Source organism: Salvelinus alpinus, chromosome 8 (genome assembly GCF_045679555.1).
Source record: "Salvelinus alpinus chromosome 8, SLU_Salpinus.1, whole genome shotgun sequence".
Lineage (NCBI taxonomy): Eukaryota > Metazoa > Chordata > Actinopteri > Salmoniformes > Salmonidae > Salvelinus > Salvelinus alpinus.
The window spans coordinates 38,428,902-38,453,108 of NC_092093.1; the positions used below are offsets into that span (position 1 = coordinate 38,428,902).

Below are 24,207 nucleotides of genomic sequence, written 5' to 3' on the forward strand. Positions count from 1 at the left end.
CCCATTTCCAATGGAATAGACATTGAAGTAGCGTCAGAGCTGACATAAAGCAGAACCACTAGGCTATATTAGACTGTTTTGGCAAGAGTCACACATGCAATGCAGTAGGAAGGAGCAAAAGAGGAGTCTTAAACTGAGAACATCTCATCCCTTTTGCCTTTTCCACTAAATCCTTCCCTTTTACATTCATAAAAAATGCCAAGAGCTTGATGTTAGCCAGCCTTCCTTCTCCAGGCTTTGGACAATGGTGCATATTTGACTGGACCTTGACTTGGTGTGACTGGGAATGGGCCATGGTCCTTGAACGTGTCTGAGCCTGTCATGGAGGTTGGCCGACTGGGGGAGGCCCGGGCCCCTGCTGGCCGACTTTCTTCTCTCCTGAGGGGACGTGGAGGAGTCGCAGAGTCTCTGAGTTAGTTAGTTTGCTGACACAGCATCTGGGACTCTCTCTGCTTTCACTCACGCCGCCAAGCCGACACACACTGATCACTTTGTGCTGGGCTCCACTGGAAGCCTAGGGACTCAACCACTGGGAAGAACCTATGGTATGTTTCAATTCCCAACTGAAAATAGTGGAATTACTGGATTTGGTGTGTTGGAATGTTGTGTGAATTCCTAAAACAAAACTGAACCGTAGTGATATATTGTAGAAAGCACGTACTGTAATGATGAATATGTACAGTATCTAGCTGCAAGTCCTTATAAACAGAGCAAAATCCAATAATGTTGGTCCCAGTGAGGTAGTGGGGATTTGGAGTAATGTTGACCAGGGGAGTCCATGTTGTGATTATTTGTCAGGCCCTATGCCTGGACACCCTTAAGGAGTAGTGGACCCTCGCCCTACGTCCCAAATGGCACCCTTGTGCACTGTATAGGAAGTAGGGTGCCATTTTGGCCATACCCTAGGCCTGCCTATGGGGGTGGCCGTTTCTGCGGAGCGTCCAGCTTGGCCAGCAACACACTCCAGCACAGCTCCAGTCCCTATTGGGGGAAAAGGATGACTTCTGACTTGGAGTTCGCCTCACACTGAGGCGGTAAATCGACGGAGCACACTGTACGTTTTCCCCCCACTAATTTAATATTTCGATGTGGTAGGAGGAGGACAGAATAATTGTAAGAAAACAAATGAAAAAAGGAAAAGTGGTGAGATAATGAATGTCAAAGACAGAGGAGGCGAATGGAAAGTGTTACCTGGGAAAATACTTCAAAGCTGTGTAAACGCTGGCCGCCTCCATCCTGAGCACTCACCATCCACTTTCATCAGGGAGTGGTGATGATTAGGAGCCAAGACTGTGCCGGGAATCAAAAAGAACCAAAGCGAGGCATGGAAATTGAATCAAAAACGAGCATAAAGGAGGTTGCAGGCCAAGTCAAGAGGTGGTTTTCTCTTACTGGGACTCAGGCTCTGTAGTTATATAGTTGTCTTCCTTTAGGATAGATAGCACCTTAGAATCCCCCCTCTCAGTGAGCTGAATGTTTCCTCCCTCCCCTATCTGGCATTTGTCAGAGTTTATAAAGGATTCAAGCTGCTGTTCTCTGATCCTCAGGGATGTCGTTAAGACAAACATGCAGTGGGCAGACTGCACTTCAGGACCTGCACTCTCCCTTCTATTGGACCAGGGTCTAAAGAATATGAAAGCAAGGTTCAAACTTCAAACATTAAGCTCCAGCTTGTTTTGACTGTGGTACTGAACTTTTAGGCTCTTTTGGCTTAATATCAGTGCTGGATACAAATGCACGGCAGATTTCTCCGCTGGATAGAGTTTTGTCTTGAGTGTAGGACGTTGCAACGTGCTTGATATGTCAAGGCCATTTAGAATTTCAAAGGCCTGAACAAAATCAATGCCGCCTGGTGTTGGAAGGCTACAGTGAGTGCAGATAAAATAGAACAGAACAACAGTGTATATATTTTGTTACGTTTCAACAATTGACTCATTTGATTGTCTTAACAACGTTATTCATTGTTATGCAGGCAGCCGTAAAATCACATAGTTGTTTGATTCAGAAAATATTCCAAGCCAAAATAGTGGATCGTTTTTAGAGAGAAATGTGTGTTTAAAAGAAAGAGAGTTGAATGTACTGTGGTTTTGTTCAGTTTTGCCTTATAATAGGGTTGAGTGGGTTTCAGGCCGGGCCGCCGAGCGCCAGATTCCCTGCGAGAGCCGCCTGTGGTTTGATATTTAGAAAACCTCCAAACTCCCTCCCAGACATTGAAAGTGAGGGCTAATGGCAGTGGCTGCTGCTGTGCCTCTGTGGTGGAGACGGAGAGCCTGCCCATGTGGACTGAGGCAGTACATGTCCAGTAAAATGAAGGAAATTAGATTTTAGCAGGGGCTGGAATGGGTTGCTTCAGAGGAATATTATGTTTGATAGATTCTTTTTGGCGTGGCAGTTGGAAAGACTTTTCCTGAAATCAGACGCAGCTTACTTGTTGATCTATAAAATTAAACAGATGCTTAAAGTTAACATCTCTCCCTGTACAATTTTTTGTCAGGAAAAAAAACCCAAATCTTTCTTTCCCCCCTGAAGTATAACAGTACTTCCATATGTTTGTCTTTCAATATGAAAGAGGACACATGTTCACATGTTGATTTGATGGGGCACCGGACGTTTGCATTTATCGGTTAGCTTGTCTGGCTTTAGTGGTAAGATGAGAAAACGACAAAAGGTAATGGTTTAAGTCAGTATCTGCTCGATGTACTCGTGGTGGCATGGTTAGATTGGTCACGTGTCTTACCAGTGAATATCCACCAGTAGTCCTGCTCTGGGCTACCCTAAAACGATTAAGAGAGTCTGTCTCGGATCCACCACACTATGAACCCGAACACAGGTTTTGATGATTCATGAAAATGTCATCTTGTATCTGGAGAGTAATACTGGCTGTGGTCCACTATAATCAGTTGACTGTGCAGTACACTATCCATTACAATCCCAATATGTCCATTGGCAGAAAGTGAAGTGTTGTATGTCTAATGGCTACTCTCTGTTACATTGTAGTTACATTGTTTAGTTAGATCACTCGACCAGACATTTTTCATTATTATCATAAACAGACAGAGTTTGTACTACTATGCAATGTTTTACCTCTATTCAACTCATGACCAATGTGGTGAGTTTGTTTTGCATCGCTCGGGTTCCCAGGGTCGGTGAGCTATCGCCCTTGGGAGCAAACTCCGCCCGGCAGTGGCACAGAGTGATGCAAAACGAATGCGCCCAATGTAACATATACAATGGCGATGCAGATTGTCACCGCCATTCACAAACCCCAGTCATGTCTATAGTCCCTATAGACTGCTGGCTCTGTGTAGCATAAGCTCCATGTGTCTTTTTGCAGTAACATGAGCCATATGCACAGGAAATTAGTTTTGGTCTTGTTTAATGAAACAAATCTATATAATAAGGCAAACAGGCTTCCCTTGTCTGCTTCATCAGTTAGGAACAGTGGTGAGAACCCACAACATGACCATGCTCTCGCATAGACGCATAGCTCCTGTCAGTGTCCTCCCTCCCTCCATCACTCTCCATCCATCCAGTATATGAAGCAGATGTGCACTGTTGACCTTTAGTTTATTGGGAGTCTCCTATAAGTCAGCCCATATGTCACAGGTCCAGTCGCAGTGCGAGGCATGTTTGTAATCCGAGATAGATATGTGGTATCTCTGCTGATCTTTTGTCTTTATAGATGTGACTAGCTGTTCAACTATGCTGTCCTCTGGACACGGGTTTCAATGATTTCCATTTTGAGTAGTCCAACTGGCCAGATGCGGTCAGACAAAATGGATGCTTAGATACAGCTGGGCTGTGGGGATTTGTCAAAGGCACTGGATTTCTATGTTGTTTGCAAAAGTGCATAATGTTTATGGTTCTAAGCACCCTTTTTACTTGTTTACGCAAGAGGATTTAGAGTTGAGCATTTTCTCTTCCTTTACTGAGAAGTGCATAAGGGCCTATCCAGATAGTGTGTTGGAACGTTCATTGACTATCATTAACCAAACATTGTATCCTGTATCCTCTCCCAAATCCTCACCCAGAAATCTGATCTCTTTTCCTTTGTTTCAGAACTGGGTTCCCCCAAGGACCTTGTCACCAGCGACGTAACGGACACCAGCTTTGCTGCGTCTTGGACGGCTGCCCCTGGAAACGTGAAGATGTACAGGATCCGCTGGAAGTCGTTGTACAGTGACGAGTCAGGGGAGAAGACGGTCCCTGGAGATGTCACCAACACTGTCCTGGATGGTCTGACACCTGAGACCCTCTACCAGGTGTCTGTCGTGGCCTCCTACGGCAGAGGAGACGGGGACCCACTGACTGGACAGGAGACCACCGATGGTAAGACTTATTACACATCATCCTCCGTTCATTCTGTCTGTGGACAGGGAAAGCTCTCAGTGTTGGACGTCAGAGGTGGACACAATGGCCGTATCCCAAACTGCAACCTATTCCCCATATAGTGGAACACTTTTGACCAAGGCCCATATGGCTCTGGTCAAAAGTAGTTCACTAAGTAAGTAATAGGGTGTCATTTGGGATACAATCAATGTCTCATCACTGCTAGGGATTACCAAAGTAATGAGTCACGGAAGTGGTGTTAGTTGTGGCGGTTTGGATGTATCCATGAAGCATTTTGTAGATCTGTCGAACGGTTTGAAACTCTCCCTGGGCCATCACATATATTTTCATACAACTGCACTATGCCAGTCCCTAGATTGAGATTTTGTTTTAAACAAATTGATAAAATATGAAAATATTCCACGCCAGTGCTCATCATCCTCACTCTCTGGAACTCTTTTGTCTTGGTGTCGGGTATTTTGGAAAAATATCATTTCTAAGCTGTGGTTTGCAGTGGAAAGCTGAGGTGGTGACAGTTATTATGCATTATGTGTTCTAGAATCTAAGATAACCTCACTTTTGTGGAGGGGATTTATTTTTTTTTATTATGCATTTGTTGGCACATTGTGTAATGTGTCCTGTATACTGCCGTTAGGGTGCGTGGGAGCAGTATTTAGACACACTATCAAATCCACCACACATCCCTCTATCCTACACATGGGAAATCACATTGATGGAAATGTCCTCAAACAATTGAGGAACCAGTGAGATGGTTTGATTAGACATGTGTAGATATGGAAAGTAATTAGTTTATTGACTCTGGCAGGCCAAGTCAAGCATATTTTGAACAGTAAATAACCTTGAGACATTCTCAGGAGACCTCACCTTTCATATCTGTGCTTACCTCATTACGTTCGCACAGCGGAACCAATGGATCTCCGGTAACGGGGTTACAGGTTCATTCAGGTCAATCAACACATTGAGAAGTTGGATGTCATGTTTTTTCCGCCAATAACAATCCTCCCAGTGAACGAATGAAGACTAGTGGTCTGCCTTTTTTTCCTGGGATAATTAACTGTTTGGAAGGATTGCCTTTGGTTTGACTATTCTTGCATGCCGAAATGGTGGAACAAATGCACCTTATTACATGGTCTATGGAGCTTAGCTTCATTCACAATAGGGGAAAGGGAAAGTTAAAGGTCCAATGCAGCTGTTTTTTTTCAAAATATCAATTTATTTCTGGGTAACACTTAAGTACCTTACTGTGATTGTTTTCAATTAAAATGGTAAAAAATAAACAAAAATAGCTTCTTAGCGAAGAGCAATTTCTCAAGACAGAATTTTGCTAGGACTGTCTGGTAGCGGTCTGAGTGAAGGGTCCTAATTGGATGAGCCTAATGGGAGGGATATGTTACCTGAAAACTAGCTGTTATTGGCAGAGAGGTTCGAAACTGTTTATTATTGGTCTATTGACTTATACCGCCTGGTGATGTCGCCAGGCAGGCCAAAACTCCATCCCACCAAAATAGGTTGACATTTCTGGCGGCCTTTTCAAACAGCTCTTACTCTAAAAGGGCATTATCATCATTTAAAAAACTTCACATTATTATTCCAACCTCATAGTGTGCAAATATACAGTTGAAGTCTGAAGTTTACATGCACCTTAGCCAAATACATTTAAACTCAGTTTTTCACAATTCCTGACATTTAATCCGAGTAAAAATTCCCTGTCTTAGGTCAGTTAGGATCACCACTTTATTTTAAGAATGTGAAATGTCAGAATAATAGTAGAGAGAATGATTTATTTCAGCTTTTATTTCTTTCATCACATTCCCAGTGGGTCAGAAGTTTACATACACTCAATTAGTATTTGGTAGCATAGCCTTTAAATGGTTTAATTTGGGTCAAACATTTCGGGTAGCCTTCCACAAGCTTCCCACAATAAGTTGGGTGAATTTTGGACCATTCCTCCTGACAGAGCTGGTGTAACTGAATCAGGTTTGTAGGTCTCCTTGCTCGCACATGCTTTTTCAGTTCTGCCCACAAATGTTCTATAGGATTGAGGTCAGGGCTTTGTGATGGCCACTCCAATAACTTGACTTTGTTGTCCTTAAGCCATTTTGCCACAACTTTGGAAGTATGCTTGGGGTCATTGTCTATTTGGAAGACCCATTTGCGACCAAGCTTTAGCTTCCTGACTGGTGTCTTGAGATGTTGCTTCAAAATATCCACATAATCTTCCTCCCTCATGATGCCATCTATTTTCTGAAGTGCACCAGTCTCTCCTGCAGCAAAGCACCCCCACAACATGATGCTGCTACCCCCGTGCTTCACGATTGGGATGGTGTTCTTCGTCTTGCAAGCCTCCCCCTTTTTCCTCCAAACATAATGATGGTCATTATGGCCAAACAGTTCTAATTTTGTTTAATCAGACCAGAGGACATTTCTCCAAAAAGTACGATCTTTGTCCCCATGTGCAGTTGCAAACCATAGTCTGGCTTTTTTTATGGCAGTTTTGGAGCAGTGGCTTCTTCCTTGCTGAGTGGCCTTTCAGGTTATGTCGATATAGGACTCGTTTTACTGTGGATATAGATACTTTTTTACCTGGTTCCTCCAGCATCTTCACAAGGGCCTTTGCTGTTGTTCTGGGATTGATTTGCACTTTTCGCACCAAAGTACATTCATCTCTAGGAGACAGAATGCGTCTCCTTCCTGAGCGGTATGACGGCTGCATGGTCCCATGGTGTTTATACTTGCGTACTATTGTTTGTACAGATGAACGTGGTACCTTCAGGCATTTGGTACCTTCTTGCTCCCAAGGATGAACCAGACTTGTGGAGGTCTACAATTTTTTTTCTGAGGTCTTTGCTGATTTCTTTTGATTTCCCCATGATGTCAAGCAAAGACGCACTGAGTTCGAAGGTGGGCCTTGAAATACATCCACAGGTACACCTCCAATTGACTCAAATGATGTCAATTAGCCGAACAGAAGCTTCTAAAGCCATGCCATCATTTTCTGGAATTTTCCAAGCTGTTTAAAGGCACAGTCAACTTAGTGTATGTACACTTCTGACGCACGGGAATTGTGATACAGTGAATTATAAGTGAAATAATCTGTCTGTAAACCATTGTTGTATAAATGACTTGGTTCATGTACAAAGTAGATGTCCTGACTGACTTGCCAAAACTATAGTTTGTTAACAAGAAATTTGTGGAGTGGTTGAAAAACGAGTTTTAATGACTCCAACCTAATTGTATGTAAACTTCCGACTTCAACTGTATCTAAAACACAGGAAAATCACGTTTTTGACTTCACTGGGCCTTTAAGATAAACAGATTTGGGGATATGAGTCAAACTCTCGTTTAGATCATTTTTCGAAACATCCTCGCTACGAATCGAACATTCTCCTCCTCTCTGTCCTCAGTGTCTGCTGCTGCGAAGGCTCTGACTGTGTCCGATGAGACCGAGCGAAGCATGAAGATAACGTGGATGGCGGCACCGGGGAAAGTCATCAACTACCGAGTGACATACGTACCCACCGATGGCGGCAAAGAGATGTTCGCCAAGGTTCCTGGCACCTCCACCTCCACTGTGCTGAAGCGACTGACGCCCGTGACCACTTATGACATCACGGTGCACCCCATCTACAAGCGGGGAGAAGGAAAAGCAAGGCAAGGAGTAGGAACGACACGTACGTTGGTCCATAATTCAACCCCATGAGATGAGAGACAGTAGGGTGCAGTGGGAAACACTGTGGGTGTGGGGCAGGTATCTTTCACTAAGGACACCTCAGAGACTTGGTTAATACACACATATATTTAACACACAAAGTTCAATAAAAGTATAAAAAAATATATATATATATGAGAGAGAGAGAGAGAGAGAGAGAGAGAGAGAGAGAGAGAGAGAGAGAGAGAGAGAGAGAGAGAGAGAGAGAGAGAGAGAGAGAGAGAGAGAGAGAGAGAGAGAGAGATGGAATGACATTGGGTTCTTAGACGCCGGAATGGCACCATATTCCCTTTGTAGTGCACTACTGTTGACGTGCATATGGCTCTGGTCAAAAGTAGTACGCTATATAGGGCATAGGATGCCATTTGGGACTCAAGACTTGTATTATGGACTAATGAGAAACTGACTGGAATGTGGGTTGGCTGATCTCATTGAAAAATGACTAGCTTTGCCAAAGATGAAGTTACGATCTTTCTTCATGAGTTTGAACTGATATGTTTGCTCTGTTTGTCCCCTTGTAGTATCACCTTACAAAGCTCCCAGAAACCTGAAGACCTCAGACCCTGGCAAGACCAGCTTCAGAGTCTCCTGGGATGCAGCCCCTGGAGATGTGCGTGGCTACAAGGTCACATTCCACCCCAGTGGCAATGATATCGACCTGGGAGAGCTGCTGGTTGGGCCCTATGACAACACTGTGGTGTTAGAGGAGCTCAGGTGAGAGACAGGAAGTTATAACCTCAGACAGGAAGTCTTCTGCCTTGAGACATTTCCTGCGTCCCAAATAGCACCCTATTCCATATGGTGCACTACTATTGACTATAGTCATTTGAATCTCATCTCTCCATCTCATCAGGGCCGGAACCAAGTACTCTGTAGCAGTGTTTGGAATGTTTGATGGAGGCCATTCTGCTGCACTGGCTGGAGAGGAGAAGACTACCCTCTCTGATGCACCCGATGTCCCATTGGAACCTTGGAACGGTAAAACCTTACAATACCATAACGTAACCGACGACCGACAAAACAGACATTTGTTGCATCCTAAAGGGCACCTCATTTCCTAGCTTTGACCAGAGCAGTGCACTATATAGGGAATAGGGGAGCCGTACTGGAGGCAGCCATAGAACAACCACTCAGATAGAAACACAGACCAAACCACAGACACACAGTGTCCCAGCCACAGCCCATCTCTGTTCCCATCCGCGTTAGTAGAGCAGAGGAACGGCTTTCCCACTGCGAGTTACAGTATGACGCTAATCATCCCATTATAGGGAATTATGTGTCTGTCGAAACTAATCCACATCACAAACACATTGGAATAAAGCACCACATCACACTGCCATCAATTCTAATGAGTACTAATCACTTATAGCTGTTTGGCTCCAATGGCCTTTTTTATGCCTCATATCATGTTAAAGGCACTTTCAAAAATCCCCCTATGATTCGGATCCTGGAGCGTTTGGTACCCTGATCGCGCTTTAAAGCATGTGCGAAACGCGATCGAACACTGGCTGAAACGAATCCTGGACCTGCGTGAGTAGGTGGTCCAAGATCCAGGACCAGAGTACCAGGTACTGTGACGCGGCAGCGCGAGTCGGGTGGAACTTTTTTGCCCGTTATAAACAAGCTAGCTCGCTAACGTCATGGAGAATGTGCGTCTTGCTAATCACACGAGAAACAATTCTTTTTTCTGGTCTCGTGAAAGCAAAACATATTCTGTAGAATTCTCACAAACGCTCCAGGTAACTGAACCAGGGTACCATATTTCATATGGTACATATTATACTCATCACGCATGGTGATAAGCAAGACATTATGATATTTCTAGGATGAATTAATTATGGGTGATATGTCTTGACCTCCTTTTTCTTGCAGTGCCACTGTGTGATGACTTACACTCCCCCACAACTCCAAACGTTCAGCATGCCAAACATGTTTGTGTATCTTTTGCCACAAACAAATATTTCTCATCACTGTGCCCATTTGACCCAGCAGCCATATTGTTTCTTCCTTAATCCTTCCTGACATGCAAAAGTTCATATTTCTCATTTTTACTTCGCAAAAAAAAGTTAGTAATGGAAAAAAAAACGTTTCTCTGCTTTTAATTAGAGATGTTTTACAACCAGGAGAGTATGCAGTGCACCCGGGCTGCCGCGGAACACAGCTCTATGCGGCTAGGAAAATGTTTCTCATAAAAGACCCTAAGAGAGCTGCTGACCTTGGCCCGAAATTCCTCTCAGTAATGGGGAGCAGACACACTGACACACAGTGACACACTGCCCACCGCACCGATCAGAGCAGAGCTAGGGACGTTCCAGTCCACCATGACAAGACTTAAGTCGTTAATACGCCTCTACAGCGTCTTACTGTCTCAGTTGATGACAGGTGGTTTTGATGGGGAATGTCTCATAGACTTACATTGAGCTTACGAGCGTTTTGTTTACCCTTCGTTGTGTAACTCAAACAAACTGCTTCCATATATAACCAGATACACATTTTACGAGGGGCTATCCCCCACACATCGTCAAGCACCTGTTTCTCCATGCTGCAGTAAAGAAAGTGGGTAAATGTTTGTCTCCTCTAACCTGTTTTCAATTGCAGATACAGCGGGCAGATTGCATAGCTCCGTGTCTGAACGCCTCTGGGTCCTTTCGCTCGGCTGCAGGGCGAGCGAGCAACCACCCTTTCACCCCCACAGGTGTCGAGTAGCGAGCACAGCCGGAATGTGCGATAACTCGGGGAGAGGAGTCTCTCGTATATCGTCTGAGCTGGTTGCTCTTGTTGTTCAGAGGCAGGGGACAAACCCAACGACAGAAACCCCACGAGCATCCCGAAGAGCCGCAGGCCACAAAAGGCCTTTTGGATATACACAGAAAAAAAGAGGGGGAAAAAGAAGATGGACCCCCCAGGGGAAAGAAAATAGTTGATGCTCCCCCCGCAAGAGAAAAATACTGCTGCAAAACGTGTTGAAGCAATAGATAGTTTATTGTAGAAACATTATTGTATAGTACGTATAGTTTTTGAGTATAGTTATTGTGATATTTGTAATGCCTTTCTGCCTCCTGCTTGTTGATGTCTGTATTTGGTGTGTGTATTTTGCCTGTGCATGTCTGTCTGAAACTGTTTAAAAAATATATATATTCTATTGTTCTTTGGCACCCCTCTCCTCGTCCCTTCCTACACACATCCTCTCTACTGTCACACTACATGGACTGTACTAAGTGGTCACATCCGAGGGGTGTCTATGGTATCAGGCCTCCCTTTCACCGCCCTCTCCTCCACCCCTTACAGAAGCCAAGTGTAAGAGCCAGGCCAAGGCTGACATCATACTGCTGGTCGATGGCTCATGGAGTATTGGCCGTCTGAACTTCAAAACCATCCGCACCTTCATCGCTCGCATCGTTGGTGTCTTTGACATCGGCCCTGATAGAGTCATGATCGGTAATCTTTCTTTTGATCAAATCCCCATTAGCAATGTGTACGATGGCATAGGTTCATCACCCAACTCAATTGAGTTTGATCTGGACTTGATGCCATAATTGAAAATCAATGTTATATTCTGAACAATCACTTTGATTGGAGGTAGGTATAGTCTCATGCTGTTGTGTGTGTCTCCAGGTATGGTTCAGTACAGTGGAGACCCCAAGACTGAGTGGCATTTGAATGCCCACTCAACCCGGGATGGTCTGCTCAAAGCTGTGGCTGACCTGCCCTACAAAGGGGGAAACACCATGACAGGTGACGTATCATCATCAAATGAAGGGATAACTCCGAGCTGTCTTCAAAAAACCTAACCTAACTTAACTTACCTTAAAATAACTTCACTTAACTTAATCATGATAAAAGTCCAAGGCAGATTTTTTTATCTCAATATCAAATCATTTCGGGCTAACAATTAAGTACCCAGTGTGATTGTTTTAAATGAAAATGGTAAAAAATAAACAAAAATAGCTTCTTAGCAAAGATTAATTTCTCAACCAATAATTCTTCTAGGACTGTCTGGGAGAGATCTGAGTGGGGAGGGGAAAACTGAAAACTAGCTGTTATTTTCAGAGAGGTTTGGAACTCTCTTCCTTATTAGTCTATTAACTAATTTACCGCCTGATGATGTCACCAGGAAGGCCAAAACTCCATCCCACCAAAACAGTATTTTCAAACAGCTCTTACACTAAAATGGCATTATCATAATTTTCATAATTTCACAGTATTATTCCAACTTGTGGAAATGATATAAAATAATATACTGCACTGGGCCTCTAAACAATCTCTCGAATGTCTCTCTGTAGGTATGGCCTTGAACTATATCCTCACGAACAACTTCAAGTCCAACGTGGGACTGCGTAAGGACTCGCGCAAGATCGGTGTGCTCATCACTGACGGCAAGTCGCAGGACGAGATCATCACCAACTCCCAGGTGCTCAGGGATGAGAACATCGAGCTCTACGCCATCGGTGAGTGACACTCCTAGTGTATAACTCTAAATCTGTCATGGTTCAGCTAATCACCAGGTCGTGACCATGTCAAGTGAAAACAGACATTTTACAATGCGAAGGTTTTCAACGCTTGGACTGCATGAAAAAGACAGAGTCTTTTTGTCCAGACCCCACATATGTTAATATTGTGGTGTTGTGTGACTTTTAGGTGTGAAGAACGCTGATGAGAATGAGTTGAGATCCATTGCCTCCGACCCAGATGAGATTCACATGTACAATGTGAATGATTTCTCCTTCCTGCTGGACATAGTGGATGAGCTCACCATCAACCTCTGTAACAGTGTGAAGGGTCCAGGTACTGTAAGGCCATCTCTCTCTCTCTCTAATTCTCTCTCTTTCTCTCTCTCTCTCTAACTCTTTCCCAATCACTGAGAGAAACATGGATTTGTGAAGCAATGCTCAACTTAAAGTTTTGCTATTGTAAAATGATTCCCCTGAGTCAAGCTGTGTATTGTACTTGGTACAGCGGTTAGGGGTCTTTCTAATCTAATATGCCAAAAGCAGCACAGATGGCAGAGAGCAGGCATTAGAAAGCAATTTAATCTGTCACCGAGAACAAGCTGTACTGATATCTCCCATCAGTTGCATAAATGGATTAGCATAGAAGGTAGAGAATAGCAATAAGAGCAGCATGATTGATGAGACGAGCCAATAAAAAGACGGATTGAACGCCAACACTTGGATTTTGTCTCGAAGGTTGCCTCACACACTTGATAAATTGAGTTTCTTCACTTATGTTACATAAGGTCCACCAATTTGATGGAAACTTTCGTTTTTTGGACGCACTCCTGTCCTTAAATCAAATTTAGGAGGAAACACAATGGTGATTTACTACACGGGGAGGGAAACTATTTCCTAAAGAAGACTTTTGTCTGATATATAGAAACAGCTCCAACAGCCCTGTGACAATGAGGCTAAGGTGTTCGGGACAGATTTGTGAGAGTGTTCAGTGCATGAAATATTTGACGTGTTTGCTCACATTCCCGCCGCTTCTCGTGCAGGGGGCCTGGACCCGCCCACTAACCTGGTGACCTCCGAGGTAACCCACCACTCATTCCGTGCTACCTGGACCGGGCCTGAAGGTCCTGTGGAAAAATTCCGCATCGACTACATTCCCGTGGTGGGAGGAATCACCGAACAGGTAAGCCTATAGCCTACAGTACTGTACCTCACTTACCTCACCTCTCCAAGTTCAGCACATCTCTCCAAGTTTACTGCATTTGAACTGAAGAGCGTCAGCTCTCACAGCTCTCACACCTGGTTTAGATACAGTACACTCAAAATCGAATCAAATCAAGTTTATTGGTCGTATACACAGTTTAGCAGATGTAGCGGGTGCAGCGGAATGCTTATGTTACTAGTGCTAACAATGCAGTAAAATGTCAAACAGTACACAATAATAATAATAATAATAATAATAACAATAATAATAATAATAATAATAATACAAATTGAATAAATAAGTCAAGAAATGTCGGAACGAATCCAATTAATATCCAAATAGCACTGTAACAGTAATCCAAATGCGATCTATATGTAAATACACCGGATGAATTTACACAATATATACTACGAATGTTATGTACAGCGTTAGAGACTGTATATTAGAGTGATCTATCGAAAGAATCCAGTATATAAATAAATATTGCGGCGTGTATAAACAATTGAACTAAAATGCAATGTACAGTAGTAGAACTAATAGAATGAGCTATGTTGAGAATACAGTATGTGTAAGAGGGTGCGTACTGGCGGCAGAGAAGTCAGACACAAGGGAGGACTGTGTTTCCAGCGGCGCAGTTTATTAGACAAAAACTCACCGGGAAACATAACAGATATAACAAATGGGTACAATAGCCTACGCACGCCAGGACAAACGTGCACAAACACTTACAAAGAACAATCACCGAGGGGAAACAGAGGGTTAAATACACAACATGTAATTGATGGGATTGGAACCAGGTGTGATGGAAGACAAGACAAAACCAATGGAAAATGAAAAGTGGATCAGCGATGGCTAGAAGGTCGGTGACTTCGACCGCCGAACGCCGCCCGAACAAGGAGAGGGACCAACTTCGGCGGAAGTCGTGACAGTATATAAATACGCAGTACAAAACCCCATGTCAAAATGGATAGAATTGCAGGAAATTAGCTTCAAATTTTCGACTGCCTGAGCTCCCGCTGCTCCTATAAAATATTAGCTCAAAAGTATTGTTGAGCTCCTCCACCTAAATATAAACAGTACCAAACATGAGTACCAGCACCTATTTCAGTCCAAGTCAAGCACTGTATGTATGTGAATGGTGTGTATAGACAGTATATGAATAGAAAAGGTGTGTACAGCAGTAGTTATATAGGATGAGCCATGACTAGAATACAGTATATACATATGAAGTCTATCAGTATCGGTGAAGTGAGAATGTTATAGAGGCGTAAATATCATACCCCCAAAAAATATTCTAACCTCCCCTTTTATTGGTAATGGTGAGAAGTTAGCATGTCTTGGTTGGTATGATCTTTGTGCCTCTGTAACATTCTCACTCATCACTATTAACGATTCATTCATCATTATCCGTAATCATGGTAGCATCCACATTATCCATATTATCCATATAATAACATATTATATTGTTATTTACAATAAAAGTTTCTCCAAAATGACACAATTCATTGTTTACCATACATTTCTATTGGGCACAACATAATCTGGAACATAATCTGGAACATAATCTGGAACATAACCAAAACAAACTGCAAATGCATCCAACAAATGTGTAGAGTCACAAGCTGGATGTAGTCATTGCGCTCTGGGAATATGGGAACAAATGCTAAACGTTTGACTACTTTAATACAAATGTAAGACATTTTGTCCAAATACTTTTTACCCCGTGAAATGGAGGGACTAGATACATAAAGTGCTTTAATTTCTAAACATTAAAACAGATATGTTTGAAAATACCCTCAAATTAAAGGTGACTTTCTGTACTGTCGCCTAATATGAAACATTTGATTGAAATCCTAATGCTGGAGCCAAATGAAATGTTTTGCTTCACTGTCCAAATAAATATGCAGTCGAGTGTATGACAGAGAATTGGCTGTATTATTCATTTTGTTCTGAATTCCTCTCTCAGACCTCCATGGTTCGTCTTGCCAGAGTTGATCAGGGCCACTTTGGCAGCGGCCTCATTTCACTCTGTTTATCCAGGAGTTTCTGAAAGAGGAACTGCCTTCTATGCTGCCTAACAGGAGATTTCATGGTTATCAAGTGTTATCCACAGTGAATTGTTTGCTTAAATCCACCTAGTTGTCATCATCGAGCCGTTTCATCATGTTGATCAGATTCATTTGGCTCTCTTCACACCCTTGAGAAGTGGACAACAGTGGCTGAGGCAGACCTGCATTCAGTTTCACTTAACCTTCCGTCATTTATGTCCTTAGAAATACAGGAATGGATCTATTCCATGCTTTGCTTTCATTGGCCCTCGTCAGGGTTTGGGTGGTTCTAGTGAGCCCTGTCTGAAAGCGAGACCAAAGACTTTCCACTAGGCCTCAACCTAAGACCAGACCCAGTCAGTTTAATAATACATTGTATTTTAAGCACTTTTCTTGACTCCCAAAGACACTTTTCATACACAATAAAATCAGCAGGATAAAAAGCAATAAGTATTTAAAAGTACACTCAACATGAGGACAGACTAACCATGGAGTACACTAAACATGATAACAGATTAACCAGGTGTGTGAACTAGACAGAGGATAAAAGCTAAGACAACAGAGAATGTGGGTAAGCCCGTGTGAAGCGGTGTGTCTTTAGTGTGGAGGTGAATATGTGTATGGATTGTGAGGTTCTGACATGGAGAGGGAGGGAGTTCCAGTTTTGGGGGGCTGAACTGCTAAATCCCGGTCTCACATGGAGCAGAGCCTGGTGCGAGGGATGGTGATGAGGCTAGTGTCAGAGGAGCGCAGTGAACAGGTGGGAGTGTAGGTGTGCGGAAGTGAGTGCTTTGTAGGTGAGCATGAGCAATTTAAGGAGGGACCTATTTTGAACTGGGGCCAATGGAGTTTGATGAGGGTGGGGGTGATGTCTGATGTGGTCTGATGTGGTCTGATGTGTGTGAGGACTCCTGCAGCTGAATTTTGAATATGTTGAAGTCTGTACTGTGTTTTAGCGGGGAGTCCATAGAGAATGGCGAACACAGTAGTCCAGGCGTGATAAAACAAAGGCGTGAATGAAGGTTTCAGCATTCGTTTCAGCATTGGGGTCAGTGAGAGAGGGTCTGAGTTGTAAGATGTTTTTGAGGTGGAAGAAGGGTGATGTTCTGGACGTGGGGTTGAAATTACAGAGTGGGGTCAAATGTAACACCAAGGTTCCTGACTGTGGAGTTGGTGTGGATGATGCAGCCGTTAATTGTCATGTTGAGTTCGCCCAGTTTCTTGATGAGGGAGTTGGGGCCCATGAGCATGATCTCTGTTTTTGTCGTCGTTTGAGTTTTAAAAAGTTATTGGTCATCCAAGTTTTCAATTCACGGAGACCGTCTACAACAGAGGAGGGTGACATAGTGGAGTTGGGGTTTGTGTGGATGTGGATTCGTGTGTCATCTGCATAACAGTGGAATCTGAGTTCAAATTGACAGAGGATCTGGCCAAGGGATAGCATGTAAATACTAAACAGCAATGGACCTAACACTGAGCCTTGTGGGACACCTTGTGATACAGGGGCAGGGGCAGGGGCAGACCTGCAGTTGCCACATTAGACAAACTGTTGTCTATCAGATATATAGGAGTGGAACTAGGCAAGGAGTGTTCCGGAAACTCCAAGAAGCCTCTCCATGCGGTCAGTTAAAATATAATGGCACATGCTGCAATATATATCACATGCTGCAGACAAGCCCAGGAGGATAAGGATGAAGATGTTGACAGCATCAGCAGCACAGAGGAGGTTGTTCACTACCTTTGCCAAGGCAGTTTCAGTGCAATGCATAGCCCGGAAGCCTGACTGGAAGGGTTCGGAAAGTTCATGAGAGGCCATGTGTTGAAGGGGAGGTTTGAGATAGGCCTGTAGTTTAGACTTGTTACATAACTTCTCCTGCTAGAAACGGATTCTTGGCTATCCATCCATTCTCCCTCATTTCAAATGCTTGCATTGGACCCCAAAAAGCTTCTTCACACAAATAAATCAGATTTCACTTTGCATTTGATGATATGTGCTCCGTTATTTTGGATAGCCCTCTGAAATTTTGAAGAGAGAGTATGTGTGCGAGAAGATGTTAGTTTTGTTTTGGGTTTCCTAAATGTGTGCCGCATTAGTTGGAACATTTGCTTTTGACCTGCTGTAATTCCAATATAATCCCATGACGAATCTGAGGTTGCTGTTTATTTTCTGCTCAGCTTTTTGGATCATCATCCTGTTATACTTGGATTTTGAGGTGGGGTTTCCTGCATAACGACCGTGTTCCTTTGCACTCCTCAGATGATTGTCGATGGGACGGTCACCACTGTGGTCCTGACCAAGCTGACCCCTCTGACTGAGTATGTGATCAACGTCTTCTCTGTGACCGGAGGGGAGACCAGCGAAGAGCCACTGAAGGGCACTGAAACCACCTGTAAGTGTTGCAGCTGTTCTGCTCCCTCTCCTCTCTGTTTTGTATTCCCCTTTCTCTGTTTCCTCACACAACCTCGTCCCAATTACCCAGAGTAAATCTTGTAATCACTTCCTGGAAAGGTGGCCCGGTTCAGCCAATCCAATAGCCTTATTTGGAAGTTGAATGACTCACCAGAGCTTCAGTGATACACAGGAAGTGAAATGAGATGAGTTTCACAAAGACGTCTGTCGGTTGCCCTCAGGGATGATTAAAAGGGAGCTTTAATGTGGGGATAGCAACGCCGCTCCAAGGAGTTCCACTGGTGTAGGAGCGCATGTTTCATTACGGTATACAATGCTGAAATTAGCTACATCCCCGCCCTCCATGCTCATTAGGCTGTTTTAAATGGGTTGAACATGGATGGAACTTGTTTATGTTGCTCTTGGTGGCGTATTAAACAATGTTGTTTACACCACCAGGGTTATATTGGGTGTATATCTGATTGGTGGCAGTAAAGTGTTAAAGAACAAGTTCCCATAAGGTTTCCCATTGGAAAAGGCACAAGTGGGGACTTCTTATGAGGAGAATAACCATTGTTCTCTCATTCTTGGCCTCATTAAAAGTGTCTTAAGAAAACTGACATAATTTCACATGATGGTTAAATACACTGACCACTTTCATTGTTCTATTTGTACTTAATAGTGGACGTTGTTACTTTTTGAAATGTGTCCCTTTGATTTACATGGTGGATGTTCTAAGATATTTCTCACTCTCATAAAGCATGGTTATTGTTTTGTCGCCCGCCACTTGGACACCGCAATAGTAGGGTGAGATCACCATAGTTTCCTTTATATGTCAGTTTAAGCTAACACGTTGATCAGTGGTGGAAAACGTATTCAATTGTCATACTTGAGTAAAATCATTTAATAGAAAATGACTCAAGTAAAAGTCACCCAGTAAAATACTAAATGAGTAAAAGATTTTAAGTATTTTGTTTTAAATATACTTAAGTATCAAAGTAAATGGAATTGCCAAAATATACTTAAGTATCAAAAGTCAAAGTAAAAGTATAAATCATTTCAAATTCCTAATATTAATTTATTACATCATTTTTATTTACAGATAGCCAGGGGCACATTCCAACACAATTTACAAACAAAGCATTTGTGTTTAGTGAGCCCGCCAGATCAGAGGCAGTAGGGATGACCATGGATGTTCTTTTAATAAGAGTGTGAATTGGACCATTTTCCTGTCAAAATGAAATGAGTACTTTTCAGTTCCAGGGAAAATGTATGGAGTAAAAAGTACATTATTTCTTTAGGAATGTAGATGAAGTAAAAGTTGGGAAAAATATTAGTAAATTACAGATAATCCCAAAAAACGACTTAAACTACTCGTACTTCAAAGTATTTTTACTTAAGTACTTTTCACCACTGACGTTTGCATCCCAAGTGGCACACTATTCCCTATAATAGTGCACTATTCTTGACCAGAGCCCTCCTGTGTAATCTGTTAGTGTGGCTCAGCCGTAAACACAGAGATGTGGGTGGCTGGGTTGTGTTGTGGATGTCAATAGACTAGAGTTAGGTGGGTAGCTGTGGTTGTAGGTTTTCCAACATTTCCAGAAGATGGGCAGGGAATCTGCTCTCCTGATGTTAGGGTGGAGCTTGTTCCACTATTGGGGTGCCAGGATAGAGGAGAGCTTCGACTGGTGGTGACTAACTGTGGGTTTCCTACCTGCTCTCTCCACAGTGCCACTACCCGGGGTGATCAAGTTGACTGTGTACGACGAGACCATGACCACCTTTAAGGTGAAGTGGGAGAAGGCTGAAGGGGCGACAGGCTATATGCTGCTCTACCGTGCCATCAATGCCACTGTGCCCACTGTGGAGAAAGAGGTGAGTAGGAGAACACACACACACACACACACACACACACACACACACACACACACACACACACACACACACACACACACACACACACACACACACACACACACACACACACACACACACACACACACACACATCCTGGTGGAGGACGCGTTGGATAGGAGCTCCATGTGCATGATCAGCATATCCCCATCCAGTTCAGCATATCCCCATCCAGTTTATAACTCCTTGAAGCCAAGGCCTCTGCTAGTGGGGCCTTACTCATTCCAGATGGCAATATGATGATCTCTGCACAGAGCAGGAAGTGGACGTTTACAGTGGTGTTCAGGCAAGGCCTACAAAAAAACAGACCCTTTGGACCCATCGGGTAATGGGAAGGACGAGCTCATGCTGACCCTGTGCAGATGATTTTTTCACCAGTGAAGTCATTGAGATGATATTAACCAAACAAAATCTCAACAAATGCTGTATATTTTGAACTGCAGGCTTCTGTAAGGGCTGGCAAGACGTAGTGTACCCTTTAGAGGGATTTCAGTATGGACTGAAGGCAGCAAGGCAGGCATACCTTAAGAGACACACAGTTAGTGCTGTTAACCAGGTGTTCAAAAAGTGTCCTTTTGACAAGTCCTGTCTTGTTGTTTTGTTCCCCTTTGTCGTCCGGCCTGCTCTAACACTCTCTCTCTCTCTCCCTCTCCCCTTCCCCCCTCTCCTGCCTCCCCTTGCTGTGCAGGTACGAGTTGGGGCAGATGTGAATGATGTTCAGCTGAAGGAGCTTATCACCGACACAGCGTATACACTCACCCTGTTCGCCCTACATGGAGTGGCAGCCAGCAACCCCCTCATAGACCAAGGAGTCACCTGTATGTTCCTCTTTTCTCTGTCTCTCTTTGTGTGTCTCTCTCTCTTTGTCTCTCTCTCTCTCTCCTTCTGTCTCTCTCTCTTAAATTTAAGGTGCTTTATTGGCATGGGAAACTATATATAAACTCTATATTGCCGAAGCAAGTTAAATAAATAATACACACAAGTTAAATATACAATAAATAATGAACAGTAAACATCACACTCACAAAAGTTCCAAAAGAATAAAGACATTTCAAATGCCATATTATGTCTATATACAGTGTTGTAACGATGTGCAAATAGTTAAAGTACAAAAGGGAACATAAACAAACATAAATATGGGTTGTATTTACAATGGTATTTGTTCTTCACTGGTTGCCCTTGTTGCTGTGATGGCACACTGGTATTTCACCCAATAGATATGGGAGTTTATCAACATCTCTTTCTCCCACCATGACCCTATAGAACTGTGTACTACCTTACAATACAAATGGGTCTAAGACTCACTAACTTTCACTCCCTTGCCCCCTCTACCACACTCTCTCCTTCCTTCCTTCCTCCCTCTCTATCCCTTTCTCTGTCATTCCTCTTACCCAGTGCCCTTGCCACCATCGGGTAATCTGAGGATCACTGGTGTCACCCATAGCGCCATGAAGCTCAGATGGGACGCCTCCCCGGGGAAAGTCCTCAAGTACATCATCACCTACAAGCCAGATGAAGGAGAGCTCAAAGAGGTAACACTAGCACCACACATTTAAACAGGCTCCTGTTGCGAATATAGAATTTTCCTTTCAATTTGAATGGTTTTGAAACACAATCTCCAGCTACAGCAATAAATAACATGTATGGTTAAGCCCTATGGGCCCTGGTCAAAAGTAGTGCACTATATAGGGAATAGGGTGTCATTTAGGACACACAGATACTGTCCTCAAGGTTCTACAGTGGTGCCATGAGGTCATGGGAAAAGTGTTAGTGAGGAACTCAACGTTCTCTATGATAGCTTAGCTGTTTAGGGAAGGCCACTGAAGTCAGTGGGTTATAATGGCAGCCCTTTCAGTAGACTGGGATCTTGACTCCATGGGCAGGCCAGCACACGTCGATGTGGGGAAAGAAGCCTACTGGCAGTCAGAGAAGACCCTGGCCCCAGCACCCAGCCACAGACTCAGAGATATATCACTGGCGTCACTCTTCATCATTTCTCACTTACATTTAAGAGACCGCCAAGCTGTGAAGAAAGCTGAAAATTGATGTTGAAGGAGGTGTCTCTTTGGACACCCCCAAAAGAACCTCCAGAAATGACTGATGGATGAGCTATGGGTCTCCACTGGATACATCCAACCAGATCCTCTCATGGATAACATCTGAAGGCTGCTGTCTCCGAAGTAGCCTCTCTCTGTGGATTTATGTTCTAAGGTCTGCCCTGTCGGTTGCCACAGATTTTTCCTCTACGTTACAATTGGAGAACTATCGCTGTTATGGACACCTTTTTCTTGATTTTTTTTCTCTCTAAGTTTTGAAGTGGAAACTGAATTGAAAGAGACATTTATCCGCATTTCTGCTGGAAGCTTTTTGACTTCAAGGGTTTTTCCTACCATTAAACATCCTCTGGAATTACCAATATAGCCTTAGGACTTTTCTAGGGACACGTACCATTATTCATAAGGCTTTTCTCAAATGCTCTGATGACGTTTAGAAGTAACAAGGAAAGAAATTGGAGAGAAGAAAGAGGGGGATTTTCACTTTGAGAACATTGTATTGGTTAACATCAATGTTCAAAATGGGACAATCAGAGTTTCTGTTAATGTTAGTAGTGGTAGTTCATTCTAGTTGTTCAGCAAAAATACGGTTGTTAATTGTTTGTTGATCCTAAAATCCTAATACCCATTTTCTGCCAGGTTGAAGTCAATGGTGATATAACATTCCTGCCTCTTACCAACCTCATCTCTCAATCTGAGTACGACGTTGCTGTCACCCCAGTTTACGACGAAGGCGTTGGAAACTCGATGCTTGGACAAGCCATTACAGGTACACAATCGTTTGTGTGATTTATCATTTGGCTGACGAGCAGTCGATTAGAGATGAGTGTGTCTGTATGGTGAGAATTGAGTGTGTCTGTATGGTGAGAATTGAGTCTACAGATCCCCCTTGGATTCAGCCTCTCCTCAGTCATTTGTCTTTCTAGATGAAGCCCAAACATGAAGCCACTGTTCCCTGAGGGTGTGGGTGTGTGTGTGTGTGTGTGTGTGTGTGTGTGTGTGTGTGTGTGTGTGTGTGTGTGTGTGTGTGTGTGTGTGTGTGTGTGTGTGTGTGTGTGTGTGTGTGTGTGTGTGTGTGTGTGTGTGTGTGTGTGTGTGTGTGAGTCTAGTTAATTGTATATGGGCCGACAAACTTTGTGTGTTTGTGTGTCTGCTGTCACTCACTGCATGGGGCCTTCTTCATCATTAATCACAGATGATTTGAGGAAATTTTGTCTTCCACACACGCAAAAACCCATTTGTTGACGATTGAGCCACAAAATGGACTCGCAGCAAAAATGTTCCTCACATGGTTCGCAGCCCGTCTGATGAAATGGCTTTGCCTCATCTCTCAGGACTTCCTCATAATAATCACGTCTCCCTCTCGCACGTCTCCGTCCATGTGCACAGATGTTGTTCCTGCCCCGCAGAATCTGAAGTTGTCCGAGGTGACCCAGACCTCGTTCAGGGCCACCTGGGAACACGGGGCCCCTGACGTGGCCCTCTACCGAATTGGCTGGACCAAGAAGGGAGAGAACAACTTCCAATATGTACGTTGATCAAGTGGCTAGCCGACGGTGATTGTTGACTGGACTATCTACTGCTATAGAGCGGACAGGATTGAATGGAGTGGTGAAATGTGACTGTTTATGCTTTCTCTCTCTTTCTCTTTCCCTCTCCCTTTCTCACTCCCCCCCTCCCCCTCCCCTCTCCAGTCTATCCTGAACAGTGATGAAACGTCCCATAATCTGGAGAACCTGGACCCGGACACCCTGTATGATGTCACCGTCACGGCCATCTACCCAGACGAGTCAGAGAGTGAGGACCTGATTGGCAGCCAGCGCACATGTAGGTTTACCCTTCTCTTCTTCTCCTCTGTCATCCTCCTATCAATTCCATTCATGTTTTCCAGTTAGACCACAGATGTGGTCCACAGCGTATTGAAATAACCTGTTGTTCTCTTAACGTTCTCTTTTTCCAGTGTTAAAGATGACCACACCTGGTATGTTATTTGAAACGGAGAAGGACATTGTCATTGTAATATTCATGACCTTAATTATTATGGTAATGCGAACGATAATGAAAGTGTTGTTGATGGAAAACACACTT

General features: G+C 43.6%; 1 protein-coding gene across 8 annotated transcripts in view; it reads left to right on the forward strand.

The window, feature by feature from the left end:
* Nucleotides 1–24,207, forward strand: part of LOC139583078 (collagen alpha-1(XII) chain-like) — a 97,851-nt gene that overhangs the window by 18,201 nt on the left and 55,443 nt on the right. For 5 of the 8 annotated variants that reach the window (XM_071413816.1, XM_071413812.1, XM_071413813.1 and 2 more), the window contains exons 14-30: nucleotides 4,060–4,329; nucleotides 7,755–8,021; nucleotides 8,581–8,773; nucleotides 8,913–9,037; nucleotides 11,348–11,497; nucleotides 11,675–11,794; nucleotides 12,343–12,507; nucleotides 12,698–12,844; nucleotides 13,551–13,690; nucleotides 18,017–18,149; nucleotides 19,881–20,026; nucleotides 20,754–20,883; nucleotides 21,461–21,597; nucleotides 22,759–22,888; nucleotides 23,509–23,648; nucleotides 23,814–23,946; nucleotides 24,080–24,100. In XM_071413816.1, the coding sequence (XP_071269917.1) occupies nucleotides 4,060–4,329; nucleotides 7,755–8,021; nucleotides 8,581–8,773; nucleotides 8,913–9,037; nucleotides 11,348–11,497; nucleotides 11,675–11,794; nucleotides 12,343–12,507; nucleotides 12,698–12,844; nucleotides 13,551–13,690; nucleotides 18,017–18,149; nucleotides 19,881–20,026; nucleotides 20,754–20,883; nucleotides 21,461–21,597; nucleotides 22,759–22,888; nucleotides 23,509–23,648; nucleotides 23,814–23,946; nucleotides 24,080–24,100 (2,547 nt within the window). The remainder of the gene's footprint in view (nucleotides 1–4,059; nucleotides 4,330–7,754; nucleotides 8,022–8,580; nucleotides 8,774–8,912; nucleotides 9,038–11,347; nucleotides 11,498–11,674; nucleotides 11,795–12,342; nucleotides 12,508–12,697; nucleotides 12,845–13,550; nucleotides 13,691–18,016; nucleotides 18,150–19,880; nucleotides 20,027–20,753; nucleotides 20,884–21,460; nucleotides 21,598–22,758; nucleotides 22,889–23,508; nucleotides 23,649–23,813; nucleotides 23,947–24,079; nucleotides 24,101–24,207) is intronic. The other 3 variants (XM_071413820.1, XM_071413814.1, XM_071413819.1) reach the window with 2 other exon arrangements.